Source organism: Lagopus muta, unplaced genomic scaffold (genome assembly GCF_023343835.1).
Source record: "Lagopus muta isolate bLagMut1 unplaced genomic scaffold, bLagMut1 primary scaffold_91, whole genome shotgun sequence".
Taxonomy (NCBI): Eukaryota; Metazoa; Chordata; class Aves; order Galliformes; family Phasianidae; genus Lagopus; species Lagopus muta.
Genome location: NW_026040270.1, coordinates 102,501 through 120,583, shown reverse-complemented (window position 1 = coordinate 120,583; position 18,083 = coordinate 102,501). Strand labels below are relative to the sequence as shown.

Sequence of the window (18,083 nt, the reverse complement as noted above, 5' to 3'; positions counted from 1 at the left end):
GCCCCGCAGCCCCGCAGCCTTCCCTCCCGCCATCCTCATCCTCATCACTCCCATAACCCGTCCCATGATCCCATAGCACGCCCCATAACCCCAAATCTCGCCCCATGTCCCATCCCACAGCTCTCTGTCCCACTCCATAGGTGAAAGTTGTGGGGTCATGGGGCTATGGGGCAGGACACGTGGGTCGTGGGATACAAGGAGGGTTTTGGGGGTTGAGGATGTGGTTTCGGTGAGTTGTGGGTGTGGGGATGGCTGTGGGATTTGGGGTCAAGTTGTGGGTTTTCAGCTGGGGGGGGTCAGGGCCCGGCCCCACCTCCTCACCCTGCAACCCTATGAAACCCAAATGGGGGCAGCGCTCTTCTATGGGTCTGGAGGAAGCTGTGGGGCCTCACCTCATAACCCCGCCTCATACCCCATAACCACGTCACCCTGTGTTCCTGCCGCACAGCTTCCATATTCAGCCCCGTGGCTCCGTGCCCCACAGCCCCCACAGCCTTCCCTCCCTCCATCCTCATTCTCATCGCTTTGGGAAAGCCGTGAGCCCATATCCTGCCCACAATCCCACACCATACCCCATAACAGGAAATCTTACCCCATGCCCTGCCCCATAGATCCATGTCCTGCCCCATGGATCCGTATCGAGCCCCATAGCTTTATGTCCCACAGCCTTACAGCCTTCCTCCTGCTGTGCTCCTCCTCCTATCTTTGGGGCCACATATACCTACCCACAGCCCCAGAGCACATTTCATACCCTAACCCTAACCCTATTCTTAACCCTAACCCTAATCCTATCCCTAAACCTAACCCTAACCCTAACCCTAACCCTAAACCCTAACCCTATCCCTAACCCTAACCCTATCCTAACCCTAACCCTAACCCTATCCCTAACCCTAACCCTATCCTAACCCTAACCCTAACCCTAACCCTAACCCTAACCCTATCCCTAACCCTAACCCTATCCTAACCCTAACCCTAACCCTAACCCTAACCCTAACCCTAAACCCTAACCCTAAATAACCCTAACCCTAACCCTATCCTAACCCTAACCCTATTCTTAACCCTAACCCTAACCCTAATCCTATCCCTAAACCTAACCCTAACCCTAAACCCCAACCCTAATCCTAACCCTAACCCTAACCCTAACCCTAAAACCTAACCCTAACCCTAACCCTAACCCTAACCTTAACCCTAACCCTAAAACCTAACCCTAACCCTAACCCTAACCCTAACCCTAACCCTAACCCTAACCCTAACCCTAACCCTAACCCTACCCTAACCCTAACCCTAACCCTAACCCTAACCCTAACCTAACCCTAACCCTAACCCTATCCCTAACCCTAACCCTAACCCCAACCCCAACCCTAACCCTAACCCTAACCCTAACCCTAACCCATATCGTGCCCCATAGCTCCTCATCCAACCCCACATCCTCATTTCCTGTCCCATACCTCCAGAAATTGACAAATCACCCCACGGTCCGATTTGCGCCCCCTATCCCTGCCCCATAGCTCCATGACTCCATAGCCCAACCCATAGCTCTGGTGTCACCCCTTAGCCCCTCCTACAGCCCCGCTTTGATCCCACATCCCTTTCCATAGCACCAGTGCGACCCCATATCCTGCCCTACAGCTCTGGGTCCCTCAGCCCTGCGGCCTTCCTCTCGCCATGCTCCTCCTCGCCATCTACGCGCTGACCTTCGCCGTGGGTTTTCCCGCCAACGTCTTCACCTTCATCATCCTCCTCGCCAAAATGCGACATCCCCGTCCCCATCCCCACCTCACCGCTGCCGACCTCCTCCTCCTCCACCTCAACGCCGCCGACCTCCTGGTCCTCCTCTTCCTCGCCTTCAAGACGGCCGAGGCGGCTGCCGATATGCTGTGGCCCTTCCCCAAAGCGCTCTGCCCCATAGCGAACTTCTGCTTCTACTCCAGCATCTACCTCAGCACTCTCTTCATGGCCGCCCTCAGCGTGGAGCGCTACTTTGGGGTCGTGTTCCCGCACCGCTACAACCGGCGCCGGAGGTTGTGGAGGACGATGGCCGCCAGCGCCGCCCTTTGGGTGATGGCGTTGTCCCACTGTTCCATCGTCTTCGTGGCGGAGCACTACAGAGAGTTGGGGGTCAACGGGTCCGAGGTCGACGGCCAAAGTGGTTTGGGGTTCGACGAGATCAAGACCTGGGGGTCTGGGGAGGGCAATTCCACTCACGTTGACCCCGCTGGGCTGAAGGCGGATGAATCCCGTTGTTTTGGGGTCGGTGGGTTCCACCTCGGGGGATTTGGGTTGACCAAACCTATGGGCACCGACACCGACGTCCCCAACGCCGTCGCGAATCCCATCCACAGCATCTCCAGCCCCGAGACCGACCTCGACATCTCCCCCCTCCGATTCTCCCCCTTCACAACCCCAAACACCCCCCACATCCCCACCACCGCCCCACGGACCCCCTCTGAGACCCAACCCCAGTGGGGCTACCGCTGCTACGATCAGTTCTCCCCGACCCAGCTGCGCTTCGTTCTCCCGCTGCGCCTCGAGCTCTTCCTCGTCCTCTTCCTCCTCCCCTTTGCTGTCACCGTGTTCTGCTACGTCCGCCTCATCCGCGCCCTCCTCACCCGACCCCACATCCCGCCGCAGAAGAAGTACCGCACCGTGGGGCTGGCCGTGGCCACCATGGTCATCTTTGGGGTCTGCTTTGGGCCCTACAACCTCTCGCACGTGGTGGGCTTTGTGCAGCAGCGCAGCCCCACGTGGAGGCCCTACGTTCTGCTCCTCTGCACCCTCAGCGCCGCGCTCGACCCCTTCATCTTCTATTTCTCCTCCAGCGCCGTGCGCAGGGCGGTCAGTGGGGCGGTTCGGGGTGCAACGTGTGGGTTTTTGGGGTCGGCGTGGGCAGAGGGGGTGAGCCCCAACCAGGAGGAGGTTATGGGGTAAATTGGAGGGGGTTTGATGGGGTGGGGGTCGGAAATGGGGATGGATCTGGTGTCTGCGCAGCCATCAAAGTGGTGCCATGGTTGTGCCCAACGTCTGTGGGTCAAGCAACAATTGGTCAGTGTTGGGTCATCCCGTGGGGTTGGGGGTCAGCAAGGACACAGGGCTGAGGGCAGTGGGGCGACTGAGGTCCCACGGATGTGACCGATGCGGTCAGTGCAGAACCCTGAGTGTGACTTCATGTTGTCCCCAGCGTCCGATGGGGTTGGGGTCAACGTGGACCAACGGATCTGACCCCACTTTGTCCCCATTGTCACCAAGTCCTTCGGTGTCCCCCATGCCTGCAATGCCCCTCAACATCCAGCAACGCCTCCAGTGTCCCCAGTGTGACCTCAGTGCTCCCCATGTCCCCAGTGCTCCCCACTGTCCTGACATCTGCAGGAACTTCAGGGCCATCAGGGCTTCATGCAAAGCCCTCAGCTCATGGACTCCCTCCCCAGGGAAGGCGGCTGCCCCCACATCAGGGGACATCTGCATCCTCAATGCAGCACCCCAACATCCCACAGACGTCAGGAGGCGCCCCGTAGGACCGATCGTAGGCTCCGTCACAAGGCTAATTAACGCTGATTAAAACTACTTCAGCAGCCACGTATGGTGTCCGTGACGCAGGTCTCAGCCGTGGGTCTCAGGGTGGGAGTGGGGCCGTCTTCCAAGGAGGGGATCCCCCAAAATGTTCTCCTTTTAGGGTGCAGGCGAAGCCATGGGGGGCAAAGCGTCAGCGAGGGGAAGGAGGGTGGTCGATTTCTGCCACGGCGGCGATGGCCATCTGTCTCACTCCAATTTATAGGAGGGAGAGGAGGTTCTTTTGTTATCTCTGTACCCGGCGTGAGATTAAGAAGCAACGGTTCCAATGTGGGTCCGACCGGTTTATTACAAATCTTAATCAGGGAAATGGGGAAGGGGAGGGCGGAATTAGGGTAATGGGGAAGGAAAGGAGGGCGATAGGAAAGATAGAAAAGAAGAAGCAAGGAGTCTTCATAGGAAGCAAGAGGGACACAGTCAGCACCATGGATCCAGCGAGGTTCGTAGTTCAGTCTTTGATCTTCAGTAGAGGTGGGTCTTTAGGCAGAGTCGTTCTGTTGACGATGATGACGGATGATGACGACGACCATGGTGATGACGGCCCCTTTTCAATGGTTTCAAAGTGGTTGAGCCAGCTGTGTTTGCAGTGACAGCTCAAATCCAAAGTGGTTGAGTCAGCTCTCCTTTGAGTGGCAGCTTCTGGCTCTGGGATCTCAGCAGGAAACTCCTTTCTTCTTATCTTCCTGGCCTTGCCAGCAGATAAGAGGGAGCAGGAAGGCGCCAACTTGTGTCTTGCCTTCGCAGGATGCAATGGCATCGTCCCCCAGTCTTCCATGGCAAACAGGAGTTATTTGCTCACAGGCTGCATCTTTTGCCAGTCAACAGCCCTGAGCACCATCTTCCAAAGGCAAACAGCTCCAAAGATGTCAAACTGTCCACACAGCGATGCCGATTGCCACACAGCACCCATCGCTTGCCTCCTCAACAAAATACCTAAGGAAGCAAACTTTGAGCCAAAAAAAACCCCCAAAAAACAAAACAAAGAAGGATTTTCACACCATCAGTGCAGCGGAGCCTTTTGAGCCGCCGCTGGGCTTTGCATTCAGAAGCGATCGCCTCCTGCCTCTGCTCAGCTCGGCCTTTTCCGTCTCCCACACCAGAAGAACTTTGATTTCCAGCCTCAAAAAAGGCTTTAAACATCTCGCTTCCCCCACAGCCCCGTCTGCAGGCACGGAATTCTGACTTCAAGGCCCTCAGCAACATAAAGCAGAACAAAATACAATGCAGAAAACTTCTCCAAAAGCTCCCCTAATAACTTCTCGCCCTGAGATCCCCCTCCCATCCTTCCTCTTGGCTTCGTGATTTTGCTCCACGGCCGCTGCCGGGAAGCACGGCTGCATTTCACTGCTCTTCTGTTTCTCTTTTGCTTGGTGTTCCTCTTCTGCTTCCTCCCCGCTGTTGCTCACTTTGTAGGCAATTTCAGCCCACTGCGATACAGGCTTGAAACCCCGTCTGCTTTCTGCAGCTTCTTGTGGATATCAGGGGGCCAACGATGAGCAGCGCACAAACAGTTTTATTCTCTTCCCATCCTGCATGCAATGCAGCCCTGGTTCAGGCGCTGTTGGGCTGCATGGTGTCCCCAAAAGGTCCCTGCTGTGTGGGGATGGCGGGGTGGGAACAGAGCGTGGTGCCCAAAGCACGTGGTGACAGCAGGCTGGTCGCAATGGGGGCTGCATGTGACATCCTGTGTGGGGCAAAGCATTGGAGCCACGTGTTTGGCCTCCCCTTGGGGGGCAGCGTGTGGCAGGGGAGAGGTGACAGCCTCTACGGGGCACCCAGCAGGGGCTGCGATTGCAGCTGCATGTGTGGCAGCCCATGGCCTTGGGGACCCGAATGGTGACATCAGGAGGTGGCATCACGTCACTTCTTGTCCCCATGAGAACTGAAAGCAGCTCTCTGACCACTTCCTGACCCCACTGCAGCCTCGCCGTCCCCAAGCTGCTCCTGAATCATGGCACCCACGGCGCTGGCCCTCATCCTGGGTGAGTGACGATGGGGACGTGGTGCCACGGGGGGTTGGTGGCCCTGTGTGACACCAGGACCGTGTCCCTTGCAGGTTGGTGGCTGGCGGCAGCGAGCGGAGCACAGCATGGTGAGTATGGGGGCAGGGGGAGAATGGGGAGAGAGGGAGGGCAGCGTGGGGAGGGGGCCATCAAAGGGCCCAGGAGGGCGTGCAGGGACAAGGCTGACTGCTGTCCCCTGTCCCAGTGCCCCGACCCTCCCTGTCGCTGCACCCCAGCCGGGGGGTTTCCCTGGGGGATGCTGTCACCCTAAGGTGCCACCTGCCCCGACCGGCTGCACGAGTTGAGCTGGCAGCCCAAAGCTTGGATGGCTGCACTCTGTGCTGGGTGAGGAGCTGGCTGGAGGGCCGGGCTCAGAGAGTGGTGGTGAATGGAGTCAAATCCAGCTGGCGACCGGTCGTGAGCGCTGTGCCCCAGGACTCAGTGCTGGGGCTGTGCTCTTCAATATCTTGATTGATGACCCGGATGAGGGCATCGAGTGCAGCCTCAGTACATTCACAGATGGCACCAAATTGGCTGGAAGTGTGGATCCAGAACAGTCTGCCACTGGAACAGGCTGCCCAGGGAGGTGGTGGAGTCTCCTGCTCTGGAGATGTTCAAGACCTGCCTGGATGCCGACCTGTGCGACCTGCTGTAGGGAACCTGCTTTGGCGGGGGGGTTGGACTCGATGATCTCTGGAGGTCCCTTCCAACCCCTACCATTCTGTGATTCTGTGATCTGTCTGGGGGTAGCGAGGCCACACAGAGGGATCTGGACAGGCTGGAGAGCTGGGCTGAAGCTGATGGGATGAACTTCAACAAGGCCAAATGCCGGGTCCTGCACTTGGGCTACAACAACCCCAGGCGACGCTGCAGGCTTGGGGCGGTGTGGCTGGAGGACGGCGTAGAGGAAATGGACCTGGGGGTATGGATGGATGCTGGGCTGAACATGAGCCCACAGTGTGCCCAGGTGGCCAAGAAGGCCAATGGCATCCTGGCTTGCATCAGAAACAGCGTTGCAAGCAGGAGCAGAGAGGTGATTGTTCCCCTATATTCAGCACTGGTGAGGCCGCACCTCGAGTGCTGTGTCCAGTTTTGGGCCCCTCACTGCAAGAAAGACATCGAGGCCCTGGAACGTGTTCAAAGGAGGGCAACAAAGCTGGTGAGGGGTCTGGAGCACAGGGCTGATGAGGAGAGGCTGAAGGAGCTGGGAATGTTCAGCCTGGAGAAGAGGAGCTCAGGGGAGACCTCATTGCTCTCTATAACTTCCTGAAGGGAGGCTGTAGTGAGCTGGGGGTCGGCCTCTTCTCTCGTGTCATCAGTGATGGGAGCAGAGGGAATGGCTTCAAGCTACGGCAGGGGAGATTCAGGCTGGACATGAGGAAGAATTGCTGTTCAGAAAGGTCAGGCACTGGAATGGATGCTCAGGGAGGTGGTGGAGTCACCGAGCCTGGGGGTGTTGAAGGAAAGGCTGGATGTTGTATTGAGGGACATGGTTTAGTGGGAGCTGTTGGTAAGAGGTGAACGGTTGGACTGGATGGGCTTTGAGGTCTTTTCCAACCTTGGTGATTCTATGATTCCATGATTCTATAATAACTGAGCTTTTCTCCTCTGATGGCTGCTCCTGCTTTGTTCCCATGCCCGTCTCCCTGCCTGTTCCCCGTTCCCCCCTTTCCCAGGGCATGGCTTCATGGATCCCCCCCACAACATCAGTGAAAGAATCAGGGCTGAACCAGCCTGTGAACCACTCCTGTTTACCATCATCACGATTTCTCCCTCCCTAATAAACAGGTTCTTATCACAACCAACGAGTTTTGCATTTGTTGGTTGATTCTCAAAAGGGGGGGGGGGGGGTCAGTGATCGAAAGGCTGACAGCACTGCAGACCCTGTGGTGCCCAACGTGGGGCCTGAAGGCTGCGGATCCTGAAGCCACGTGTGCTGTGTTTGGCCCCCCACCGCACGAGGCCACGCAATGACAGGACTTTGGGGACAATTCTGTGACACTCAAGGGGGGAAACACAGACAGGGCCCGTGTGCCAACGCTCTGTGCGTGTCAGCCAAGTGGGCACAGAGCAGTGTCACCACCAACGGGGGAAATCTGTCACGAGGTGGTGACATCACGTCATCCTGTCCCCAAGGGGAAATGAGATTGCCTCTCTGGCCACTTCCTGTCCCCACTGCAGTCTCGCTGTCCCCAAGGCTGCTCCTGAATCATGGCACCCACGGCGCTGGCCCTCATCCTGGGTGAGTGACGATGGGGACGTGGTGCCACGAGGGGTTGGTGGCCCTGTGTGACACCAGGACCGTGTCCCTTGCAGGTTGGTGGCTGGTGGCAGCGAGCAGAGCACAGAAATGTGAGTATGGGGGCAGGGGGAGAATAGGGAGAGGGAGGGGAATGTGGGGAGGGGGCCATCAGAGGGGCCCAGGAGGGCGTGCAGGGACAAGGCTGACTGCTGTCCCCTGTCCCAGTGCCCCGACCCTCCCTGTCGCTGCACCCCAGCCACGGGGTTTCCCTAGGGGACAATGTCACCCTGCTTTGCCACCTGCCCCGAATGACCGCCTGGGTCCAGCTCTGGTTGAATGGAACTCTCAGATCTAACAAGGAAAAAGACCAGGAGCGGGACGTGGCTGAGTTCTCCTTTGCTGTCACCAACCTGGAGGACGTGGGGACGTATCGGTGTCGGTACCAGGTGTCAGAGCCAGTGTGGACATCAGAGCTGAGCGACCCCGTGGAGCTGATGCTGGCAGGTGAGGGTTTGGGGCACGATGGGTGGCTCTGAGCTTCTCCCACAGGGCCAAGTCCCATCCCTTCTCCTCCCTACACGCAAACCTCAGCTTCCCCCAAGCTCAGCATTTCCCTGAGCCCAGGGAACGTGTGGCAATGGGGACAGATGTCACCGCCCAGCGCTGGGATGGGGGTTACGGTGGCAGATTCCTCCTGCACGCAGCTTGGCCCCTATCCTGCACCAGGATCCCACCGGTGGGCACAGAAACCTTCACCCACCCCTCTGCCAGCACCGTTACAGAATCCCGCAGCCCCAAGGGCCAACATTTGTGCCCTCACCCCTTGTAGATGCTGCAGGTGACACCCACCCCTGCAACCCCTTTTTAGGTCCGAGACCCCGTTTGTGTCACCCTACCGGTGTCACCCATGGGTGGAAATCTCCCTGCATCCCTGCCCTGTGATGGGGACACCCAAAAACTCGCGCCCCACAGGTGCCGGGGGGCGATCCCGTGGGAACCTGGTGGTGGCGGTGGTGAGGGGCTGCGCTGCTGTCTTCGTCTTCAGCCTGGGCCTCTACTTCGTCCTCGATGCCCGCAGCCTCTGGACGAGGAGAGATAAGAGCCCTGGTGAGGAAGGGGCTTCAATGCTTTCCATCCCCTACAGATCCCCTCGAGTGTCCCTGCCTCCTCTTTCTATCTTGAACTGAATGCCCCAAGTGTCCTCTTCCATTCCCTACAGATGCCCCCAGGTTTCCCCTATGTGTTCTTCCATCCCTCACAGATCTTTATGGACCCCCCCAGGTTTCCCCTATGTGTTCTTCCATCCCTTACAGATCTTTATGGATCCCCCCAGGTTTCCCCTACTTGTTCTTCCATCCCTTACAGATCCTTATGGACCCCCCCAGGTTTCCCCTACATCTTCTTCCATCCCTTACAGATCCTTATGGATCCCCCCAGCTTTCCCCTACATCTTCTTCCATCCCTTACAAATCCTTATGGATCCCCCCAGGTTTCCCCTACGTGTTCTTTGATCCCTTACAGATCTTTATGGATCCCCCCAGGTTCCCCCTAAATCTTCTTCGATCCCTCACAGATCCTTATGGACCCCCCCAGGTTTCCCCTACATCTTCTTCCATCCCTTACAGATCTTTATGGATCCCCCCAGGTTTCCCCTATGTGTTCTTCCATCCCTCACAGATCTTTATGGATCCCCCCAGCTTTCCCCTACATCTTCTTCCACCCCTTACAAATCCTTATGGATCCCCCCAGCTTTCCCCTACTTGTTCTTCCATCCCTTACAGATCCTTATGGATCCCCCCAGGTTTCTTGTACATCTTCTTCCATCCCTCACAGATCTTTATGGATCCCCCCAGCTTTCCCCTACATCTTCTTCCACCCCTTACAATTCCTTATGGATCCCCCCAGCTTTCCCCTACATCTTCTTCCACCCCTTACAATTCCTTATGGATCCCCCCAGGTTTCCCCTACATCTTCTTCCATCCCTTACAAATCCTTATGGATCCCCCCAGCTTTCCCCTACGTGTTCTTCCATCCCTTACAGATCCTTATGGATCCCCCCAGGTTTCCCCTACGTCTTCTTCCATCCCTTACAGATCCTTATGGATCCCCCCAGCTTTCCCCTACGTGTTCTTCCATCCCTTACAGATCTTTATGGACCCCCCCAGCTTTCCCCTACATCTTCATCCATCCCTTACAAATCCTTATGGATCCCCCCAGCTTTCCCCTACATCTTCATCCATCCCTTACAAATCCTTATGGATCCCCCCAGGTTTCCCCTACATCTTCTTCCATCCCTTACAAATCCTTATGGATCCCCCCAGGTTTCCCCTAAATCTTCTTCCATCCCTTACAGATCCTTATGGATTCCCCCAGCTTTCCCCTACATCTTCATCCATCCCTTACAAATCCTTATGGATCCCCCCAGCTTTCCCCTACATCTTCTTCCATCCCTTACAAATCCTTATGGATCCCCCCAGGTTTCCCCTACATGTTCTTCCATCCCTCACAGATCTTTATGGATCCCCCCAGGTTCCCCCTAAATCTTCTTCGATCCCTCACAGATCTTTATGGACCCCCCCAGGTTTCCCCTACATCTTCTTCCATCCCTTACAGATCTTTATGGATCCCCCCAGGTTTCCCCTATGTGTTCTTCCATCCCTCACAGATCTTTATGGATCCCCCCAGCTTTCCCCTACATCTTCTTCCACCCCTTACAAATCCTTATGGATCCCCCCAGCTTTCCCCTACGTGTTCTTCGATCCCTTACAGATCTTTATGGATCCCCCCAGCTTTCCCCTACATCTTCTTCCACCCCTTACAAATCCTTATGGATCCCCCCAGGTTTCCCCTACATCTTCTTCCATCCCTTACAGATCCTTATGGATCCCCCCAGCTTTCCCCTACATCTTCATCCATCCCTTACAAATCCTTATGGATCCCCCCAGGTTTCCCCTACATCTTCTTCCATCCCTTACAAATCCTTATGGATCCCCCCAGGTTTCCCCTAAATCTTCTTCCATCCCTTACAGATCCTTATGGATTCCCCCAGCTTTCCCCTACATCTTCATCCATCCCTTACAAATCCTTATGGATCCCCCCAGCTTTCCCCTACATCTTCTTCCATCCCTTACAAATCCTTATGGATCCCCCCAGGTTTCCCCTACATGTTCTTCCATCCCTCACAGATCTTTATGGATCCCCCCAGGTTCCCCCTAAATCTTCTTCGATCCCTCACAGATCTTTATGGACCCCCCCAGGTTTCCCCTACATCTTCTTCCATCCCTTACAGATCTTTATGGATCCCCCCAGGTTTCCCCTATGTGTTCTTCCATCCCTCACAGATCTTTATGGATCCCCCCAGCTTTCCCCTACATCTTCTTCCACCCCTTACAAATCCTTATGGATCCCCCCAGCTTTCCCCTACGTGTTCTTCGATCCCTTACAGATCTTTATGGATCCCCCCAGCTTTCCCCTACATCTTCTTCCACCCCTTACAAATCCTTATGGATCCCCCCAGGTTTCCCCTACATCTTCTTCCACCCCTTACAAATCCTTATGGATCCCCCCAGGTTTCCCCTACATCTTCTTCCATCCCTTACAGATCTTTATGGATCCCCCCAGCTTTTCCCTACGTGTTCTTCCATCCCTCACAGATCTTTATGGACCCCCCCAGCTTTCCCCTACATCTTCATCCATCCCTTACAAATCCTTATGGATCCCCCCATATTTCCCCTAGATGTTCTTCCATCCCTTACAGATCTTTATGGACCCCCCCAGTCATCCCTCGAGACCCCACATAACCCCCACCCTTCTCCTTGCCCTTTTCGATGCAGGTCTCACCCCTGAAACGCCCAACTCAGTGCCATTCCAGGTAAGTGCCTGGGGCAGCGGACCCCAAATCCCAGTTCACCCCTTGGGGCATGCAGAGAACATCGCTATGGAGACCCACACCCTTCCCATGGGGCCCACAAACGACCCCCAGCCTCCTATGGCTTCCTCTGACATTTATGTGCCCCACCTGTGTCCAGCTCATGGGAAATCCAAATCTGCAATGCTTGGAACCCTCAGCCCACAAACTGAAGCCCCCAGACCCACAGAATCCCTCCAAGCCTTGATTTCCCCCCCCCTGAACATACAGGCACGTACAACTTGAGCAGAGGGGCCCTAAATGCACCCACACGGAATCCCAGTGACCCATAGGGAACACAAAAAACAAACCCCTGTATTCCCCCAGCCCCTAATAAACACCCCAAGACCGTAGCTGGGCCCCAAATATCCCCCTTGCAGACCCCAATTTGAGCCCCCCCAGATCTCCAGACTCACCCTCACAGTCACATCCTCCCCATCCCTACACCAGAGGCCCAACCTCAGCCCACCCGACTTGGGGACCCCCATGGCAGCACCCCGCTCTCCTCCCGTATCTCCAGGTGCCCCTCAGGGACAGCGAGGATCTGACTTACGTCGAGATGCCGGCTGCCACCCCCGTGCTCCCAGCCCCCCAGCTCCCCCCCCGCCCCCCAACCCCCCGTTATCTACACCGCCGTGAGCTCTGAGTTGCCGTGCTGATGGGCCTCCCCAGCTGCTTCGTTTTTTGGGGGTGTGTGGAAGGGGACAAATTCCCTGCTTGGGACCCCCTGATGTCCTCTCCTTACGCCCTAACAGCTGATCTCCCCTCATCTAACAACCCCAAACTCTCACTGCTGCACCCCAAACGCTTCCCACTCACACCAGATCCCCAAAATGCTCAACTCTTACCCCAAAATCCTTCCTTATCCCCTCGAATATCTCAACACGCCCTGAGACGTCCAAATCCTCGCCGCTCCGCTCCCAAACGCCGCCACCATTCCTGAGACACCCTGATCTGTCCCAATCCACCCCTCTTATGGAGATCCCCCAAAACGCCCCTTTCCTCCCCTTCCATCTCCTACAGACGCCCCACAGATCCCCTGTAGACCCCCCCAAAACCCCCCGCCTCCCGTCCTGCCCTGCTTTTATCACTGCTCTCTGGGTGTTGAGCAATTCCTTTGTGCATCGCTTGCTTTGCAGAAGTTCACACATCCGTACGGTTATCATTGCTGCTGTTTCTCTCTTCCTTTTCAGTCTCAGTCAAGAGATTTTATCTCCACCGATGAATTCTTCCTCATTTTCTCTTGTTCTCTCTCCAAACCCACTGGGGGGGGGGGGCGGGGGGGAATAAAAGCTGTGTGGTGCTGAGCTGCTGCTGTGTGACAGCATCGCAGTCCTTGGGGTCCCTCCCTCCCTCCATGAACAGGACATGGTCCTTACATGGTGCAGGGCTGGTCCCAAACGCTTCCCACTCACACCAAATCCCAAAGTGCTCATCTCTAACCCCAAAATCCTTCCTTATCCCCTCAAATATCTTCACACACCCTGAGCTGCTGCCAGGATGTCAGCCTTCTGTCAGCAGGGTGTTGAATGCGGTGCCTCTCCTCTCCTCTCCTCTCCTCTCCTCTCCTCTCCTCTCCTCTCCTCTCCTCTCCTCTCCTCTCCTCTCCTCTCCTCTCCTCTCCTCTCCTCTCCTCTCCTCTCCTCTCCTCTCCTCTCCTCTCCTCTCCTCTCCTCTCCTCTCCTCTCCTCTCCTCTCCTCTCCTCTCCTCTCCTCTCCTCTCCTCTCCTCTCCTCTCCTCTCCTCTCCTCTCCTCTCCTCTCCTCTCCTCTCCTCTCCTCTCCCCTCCTCTCTCTCTCCCCTCCTCTCCCCTCCCCTCCCTTCCCGTCCCCTCCATCTCCTCTCCTCCCCTCTCCTCCCCTCCATCTTACTCTTCCCATCCAGCCCTAAAATCTCCACCCAGCCTCCAAAAAGCTTCCATTCACCCCCCCAAAATCGCCATACAGCACCAAACTCTTCCCCTCCACTCACACCCCCCCAGTCAGCCTCCAAATCTTCAGTCACTCTCAACAACTCTCCATCCAGTTCCTAAACACCGTCCAGCTCCAAAATCCCCACCCAGCCCCAATCTCTACTTCCAGCCCCAAAATTCCCATCCACCCTCCAAATTTCCATCAGCTCCCCATCATCTCCATCCACCCCACAAATTTCCAGCTACCCAGAAATCTCCATACGCTCCAAGTTTTTATATCCAGCTCCACAACCTCCATCCAGCCCCCAAATCCTTCACGCATCCCCTAATATCCATCCAGACCCCAAAATCTCCTTCCGGACACAAAATCTCCATTCACCTCCCAAATCTCCACGCAGACCCCAAATCTCCTTGTTCTCTCCCCAAACCCAAACCCAAATCTCCATATTTGAGTCCTCAAAGCCTCCATCCAGCTTTTTAGCTCTCCATCAAGCTCACACACAGTCCAGCATTTCCCCTTTCGCTACCAAAAGGGGGAAATCAGCTCTCCTGCCCTTCCTTTCACCGCTGCTCCCACACACAAACTTCCCCTTTCCCCCCATTTGCTGGGCAAACCCCACAACCCCTCTTGGTCCTCTTCCAAACGATCCCCCAAATGCATTTTCCCTCCTCCCCACAAATCCTGCCCCAAAACCGTGGTGGGACAGGGGCTGGTTCGGGTCGTGGAGGTGCGGGGAGCACATGCTAAGGACACGCGTGTGCCGTGGGGACCGCCGTGGTGCAGACCCAGGGCAAGCTTTGATGACACGCGTGTGCTGTGGAGGCATACATGGAGTGCAGACACATGGAGCACACGCTAAGGACACACATGAGCAGCAACGTGTTGGTGCACACGCACGGCGTGGCGCAGACACACGCAGAGGCACGGAATCCAGCGTGTCCCACGTGTGTGTTTGCACCTCCGTGGTGCACACGGGATGGTGCACACATGTTTAATCCACAGCCACGTGTTCACATGTGCAGGCACACGGGTGCAAATCACAGGTGATGGTGAGCAATTGATGCGCGCACGCAGCGTCCACGTCTTCGTGTCCACAGATGGGGGCTTCAGCGGGGTCCCCCGGTGCCCACCTCGGCGTAGATGGTGGGGGGCTCAGGGGTGGTAAAAGAGCCGGGCGGGGGGGTGCTGGGGGTCAGAGTTTGCAGCTCGGCGTAGGTCAGAGCCTGGCTGTCAGCGGGGGGCAGCTGGGGACACACAGGGACAGCAGGGTGACCATGGGGTGCCAACAACGCCTGAGGGGGTGATGGCGTTGTGTGGGGGTCCATGTGAGAGGGGGGGTGAGGTTGGGGGTCTGGGGTGCTGTCGATTTTGGGAAGCTGTGGGTGTGATATTGGGGGTGGTGCTTGGGGGTCCCGCTGTGGTTTGGGGCTGCCCATAGGGTCTGAGGGTGTTGAAAGCTTGGAGCATCCCAGGGGGGCTTCATTTTGGGGTGTGGGGGCATCTGCATGGAGGAGATCCGGGGGTCCCCATGGGCTGGATATGGGGGTGCACACAACGTTATGGGAAGCCATAAAAGGCAGGGGGTTCTTTGCAGTCCCCACAGGCAGGGTTTGGGGTTCCCAGGTGAGGTCTGGGTGAGGGGCAATGGGGCAGGTTGGGGTTAGGGGTCCCCTGACCCAGAAACTGACCTGGAACTGCAAGGCCTCGTAGGTTCTGGGGGTGGCACCTGAGTCGTAAAAGGGAGGCGTAAAAGGGAGGAGAGAAATGTAGGGTTATGGAGGGCCTGAACAGCACCAGGGGAGATCCGTGGGGGATAATATTGGGGAATCAAGGCATTTAGCTTGTTCCCCACCACGGCTTTGAATCCGTCGTCTGCGGGCAGCGAGGAGAAAAGAGGCGACAAGGACCAGGATGAAGGCAAAGGCAGCAGCGCAGCTCCCAGCCACGGAGGCCACCAGGGTCCCGTGGGGCCATCCGTTGTCACCTGTGGGATGTGGGTGTTTGGGTTTCCCATCCCCGGCCACCACCTGAGTGGAGTTTGGTGTCCTGTCAGCCGTGGGCACCGTGAGGAGCACAGAAGGGGAGGATCAGATTTACCTTGGGATCCAGTCGGGGACGTCACCTCCAGCGTCACGTTTTCCCCAAGGAGTGAGGAAAGAAAGTAGGAACCCCCAATGCGGTAGGAGCACCTATAGGTGCCACTGTCAGCTGGGGTCACCTCAAAGAGGGTGAAGGTGGCCGTGCCCCCACCATCAGGTTTCTGGTGTTGGAGAGGGGCTGAGAGCCCGTCCTTGTGCAGGAAGATGATGCCCTTGTATTCCTGGTTGCAGCACTGGATGGTGACATTGGTCCCCATCTCCACAGGTTCTTTGGGGCTCAGGGAAATGGTGGGTGGGGGATAGTTGGGATCTGAGTGAACAGAGCTAGCAGCAATAGAACACGGCCCTGTGGGGACAGCCCAGGGCCATCAGCTTTTGGCACTGCCCTCACCTGTCAGCACCAGCTCCACGGGGTCGCTCAGCTCCGATGTTCCACGTGGCTTTGACACCCGGTACTGGCACCGATATTTCACTGCATCTTCCTTCTGTACACCATCCAAGGTGAACTCAGCCACATCCTGTGCCATGTCCACGTCCTCCTGCTTTAGGGGTGCCCAGCTTTCTTCCTTGTAAAACTCAACTCGTGCAGCCAACCAAGGCAGGTGGCACCTTAGGGTGACAGCGTCCCCCAGGGACACCCCATGGCTGGGGTGCAGCAACAGGGAGGGTCGGGGCACTGGGACAGGGGACAGCAGTCAGCCTTGTCCCTGCACGCCCTCCTGGGCCCCTCTGATGGCCCCCTCCCCACGCTGCCCTCCCTCTCTCCCCATTCTCCCCCTGCCCCCATACTCACCATGCTGTGCTCCGCTCGCTGCCGCCAGCCACCAACCTGCAAGGGACACGGTCCTGGTGTCACACAGGGCCACCAACCCCCCGTGGCACCACGTCCCCATCGTCACTCACCCAGGATGAGGGCCAGCGCCGTGGGTGCCATGATTCAGGAGCAGCTTGGGGACGGCGAGGCTGCAGTGGGGAACAGGAAGTGGCCGGAGAGCTGCTTTCAGTTTCCCCCTGGTCTCAGGACGCTGTGATGTCACCTCGTGATGTGGCAACAGGAGCCCATGGGGGTGGTGGCACTGTGGGGTCCCTCTGTGGTGGCACAAGTGGAGAGGTGCTCCCTGCACACTGGGCCTCTTGAGGCGCCCCACGCTCTGCCAACCCTGGGGTGTCACAGGAGGTCCCCAAAGGGCTGTGGCTGTGTGCCCTGGCACGCTGCCCCCCACAAGAACGCCAGGCTCTCTGCACAGTGCCCCAGAAGGGCAGCCTGTGCTTCCCTGGGCTCTGCAGGGCAACAGAGTCAGGCAGTGACTCGGAGGAACGGCACAAGAGCGTTTATTGAGCTTTCCATCAGCAACCAATCCACGGCCCTGCAACAAAATTCGGGGGCGTCCCAGGAAGAATCACGGAGCGACGCGGATAAAGGATGCTTGGACACTGGTGCCACCGCCTGATCTGCTCCTCGCAGGGAAAGGTGGGTTGTGGCTGCTGCAGAAGAAGAGTAAAGTCCGTTTGGAAGGGCAATGAGGAAGAGAGAGGAAAGGAAAGAGAAAATGGAGAGAAGGAGGGCAGGGAGATGAGAGAGAGAGACTGAGGGAGAAAAGCAACCGCGGTGCGTTGCGAGGAGCCGCAGGGCTGGAGCAGCAGGGGGATGAGAGCGCTGGTCCGACGGAGGGAGCGTGCAACTGGCAAAAAGGAGGCAGCAGAAAACGCGGCTCCTGCGGGCATCCCTTCCTGCCTGCTGGTCGGCAGCCGCAGCATCGCAAGGCTGTGAAGCAGCGAGTTCCCAGCGCCGCGTCGGTCAGCAACGCGTCTGTGCCAGAAGTGCTCGTGCGGTGCAGCAGCGCCACCGGTGGGCGCACCAAGGCTGCGCGGTGATCTGACGGCACCTGGGGCCCTGCAGCCTCTGCTGCCATGGCAGGAGCCTCGTCTTGCGCGTGTTGGAGAGGCAGCAAGCGCAGCCAACGGGTCAGAAAAGGAGTTTTGTTGGCCGGCTGTCGTTGCGTGGAGCAGAGAGCGGCCGTGCGAGGAGCTGCGGCAGTGAGGTGGCTGCGGTGGCAGCGATGGCCCTGCTGAGCACGAGGAGCACAGCGCATCCGTGGCCGCTGTCACACGAGCGCACGAAGCAGCCAGAAGCCCTGGGGGTGGGGGGTGGAAGATTGAAGGTCAGAACTCGCAGGTGGTGGTAATCAAATGTGTTTGCTGAGGCTGCAGAGAGCGATGGCAGTGAGCGCCGTCACGACATCCATGGCAGATATTTGCACAGCGACGCGCGGCACGGCGCCTCCAAAGCTGCTGATGCTGAGAGCAGGGCAGGAGGGCAGCAGGGAGACGCTGGGTGGGATCTGCAGGGGG

General features: G+C 57.4%; 4 protein-coding genes and 1 long non-coding RNA gene across 5 annotated transcripts in view; 3 read left to right on the top strand and 2 right to left on the bottom strand.

Annotated features, from left to right (window-relative positions):
• Positions 1–1,665: 1,665 nt before the first annotated feature.
• LOC125687826 (free fatty acid receptor 3-like) lies at positions 1,666–2,928 on the top strand. Its single transcript, XM_048933108.1, has one exon. The coding sequence runs from the start codon at positions 1,666–1,668 to the stop codon at positions 2,926–2,928; it is 1,263 nt and encodes a 420-aa protein (XP_048789065.1).
• Positions 2,929–4,696: 1,768 nt separating this feature from the next.
• LOC125687834 (uncharacterized) lies at positions 4,697–12,946 on the top strand. Its single transcript, XM_048933125.1, is given in 7 exon segments — positions 4,697–5,549; positions 5,624–5,659; positions 8,038–8,316; positions 8,785–8,919; positions 11,646–11,683; positions 12,240–12,293; positions 12,295–12,946. Coding segments are annotated over 7 exon segments (657 nt in total). The 5' UTR covers positions 4,697–5,518; the 3' UTR covers positions 12,379–12,946.
• Positions 9,224–10,815, top strand: LOC125687842 (uncharacterized). The gene is made up of 3 exons (XR_007374439.1): positions 9,224–9,301; positions 10,082–10,289; positions 10,758–10,815. It is a non-coding gene; the product is annotated as an uncharacterized LOC125687842 (long non-coding RNA).
• A 1,652-nt stretch (positions 12,947–14,598) lies between the features above and the next one.
• Positions 14,599–16,744, bottom strand: LOC125687836 (leukocyte immunoglobulin-like receptor subfamily B member 2). Its single transcript, XM_048933127.1, has 7 exons — positions 16,635–16,744; positions 16,525–16,560; positions 16,123–16,407; positions 15,730–16,041; positions 15,485–15,616; positions 15,321–15,358; positions 14,599–14,876 (listed from the first exon to the last, which is right to left on the bottom strand). The coding sequence occupies exons 1-7, from the start codon at positions 16,663–16,665 to the stop codon at positions 14,739–14,741; spliced, it is 972 nt and encodes a 323-aa protein (XP_048789084.1). The 5' UTR covers positions 16,666–16,744; the 3' UTR covers positions 14,599–14,738.
• Positions 16,745–16,868: 124 nt separating this feature from the next.
• The window catches only part of LOC125687832 (leukocyte immunoglobulin-like receptor subfamily B member 1), a 3,745-nt gene continuing 2,530 nt past the window's right edge, over positions 16,869–18,083 (bottom strand). The window contains exon 6 of the mRNA XM_048933120.1: positions 16,869–17,216. Within this exon, the coding sequence (XP_048789077.1) occupies positions 17,029–17,216 (188 nt within the window). The 3' untranslated portion in view covers positions 16,869–17,028. The remainder of the gene's footprint in view (positions 17,217–18,083) is intronic.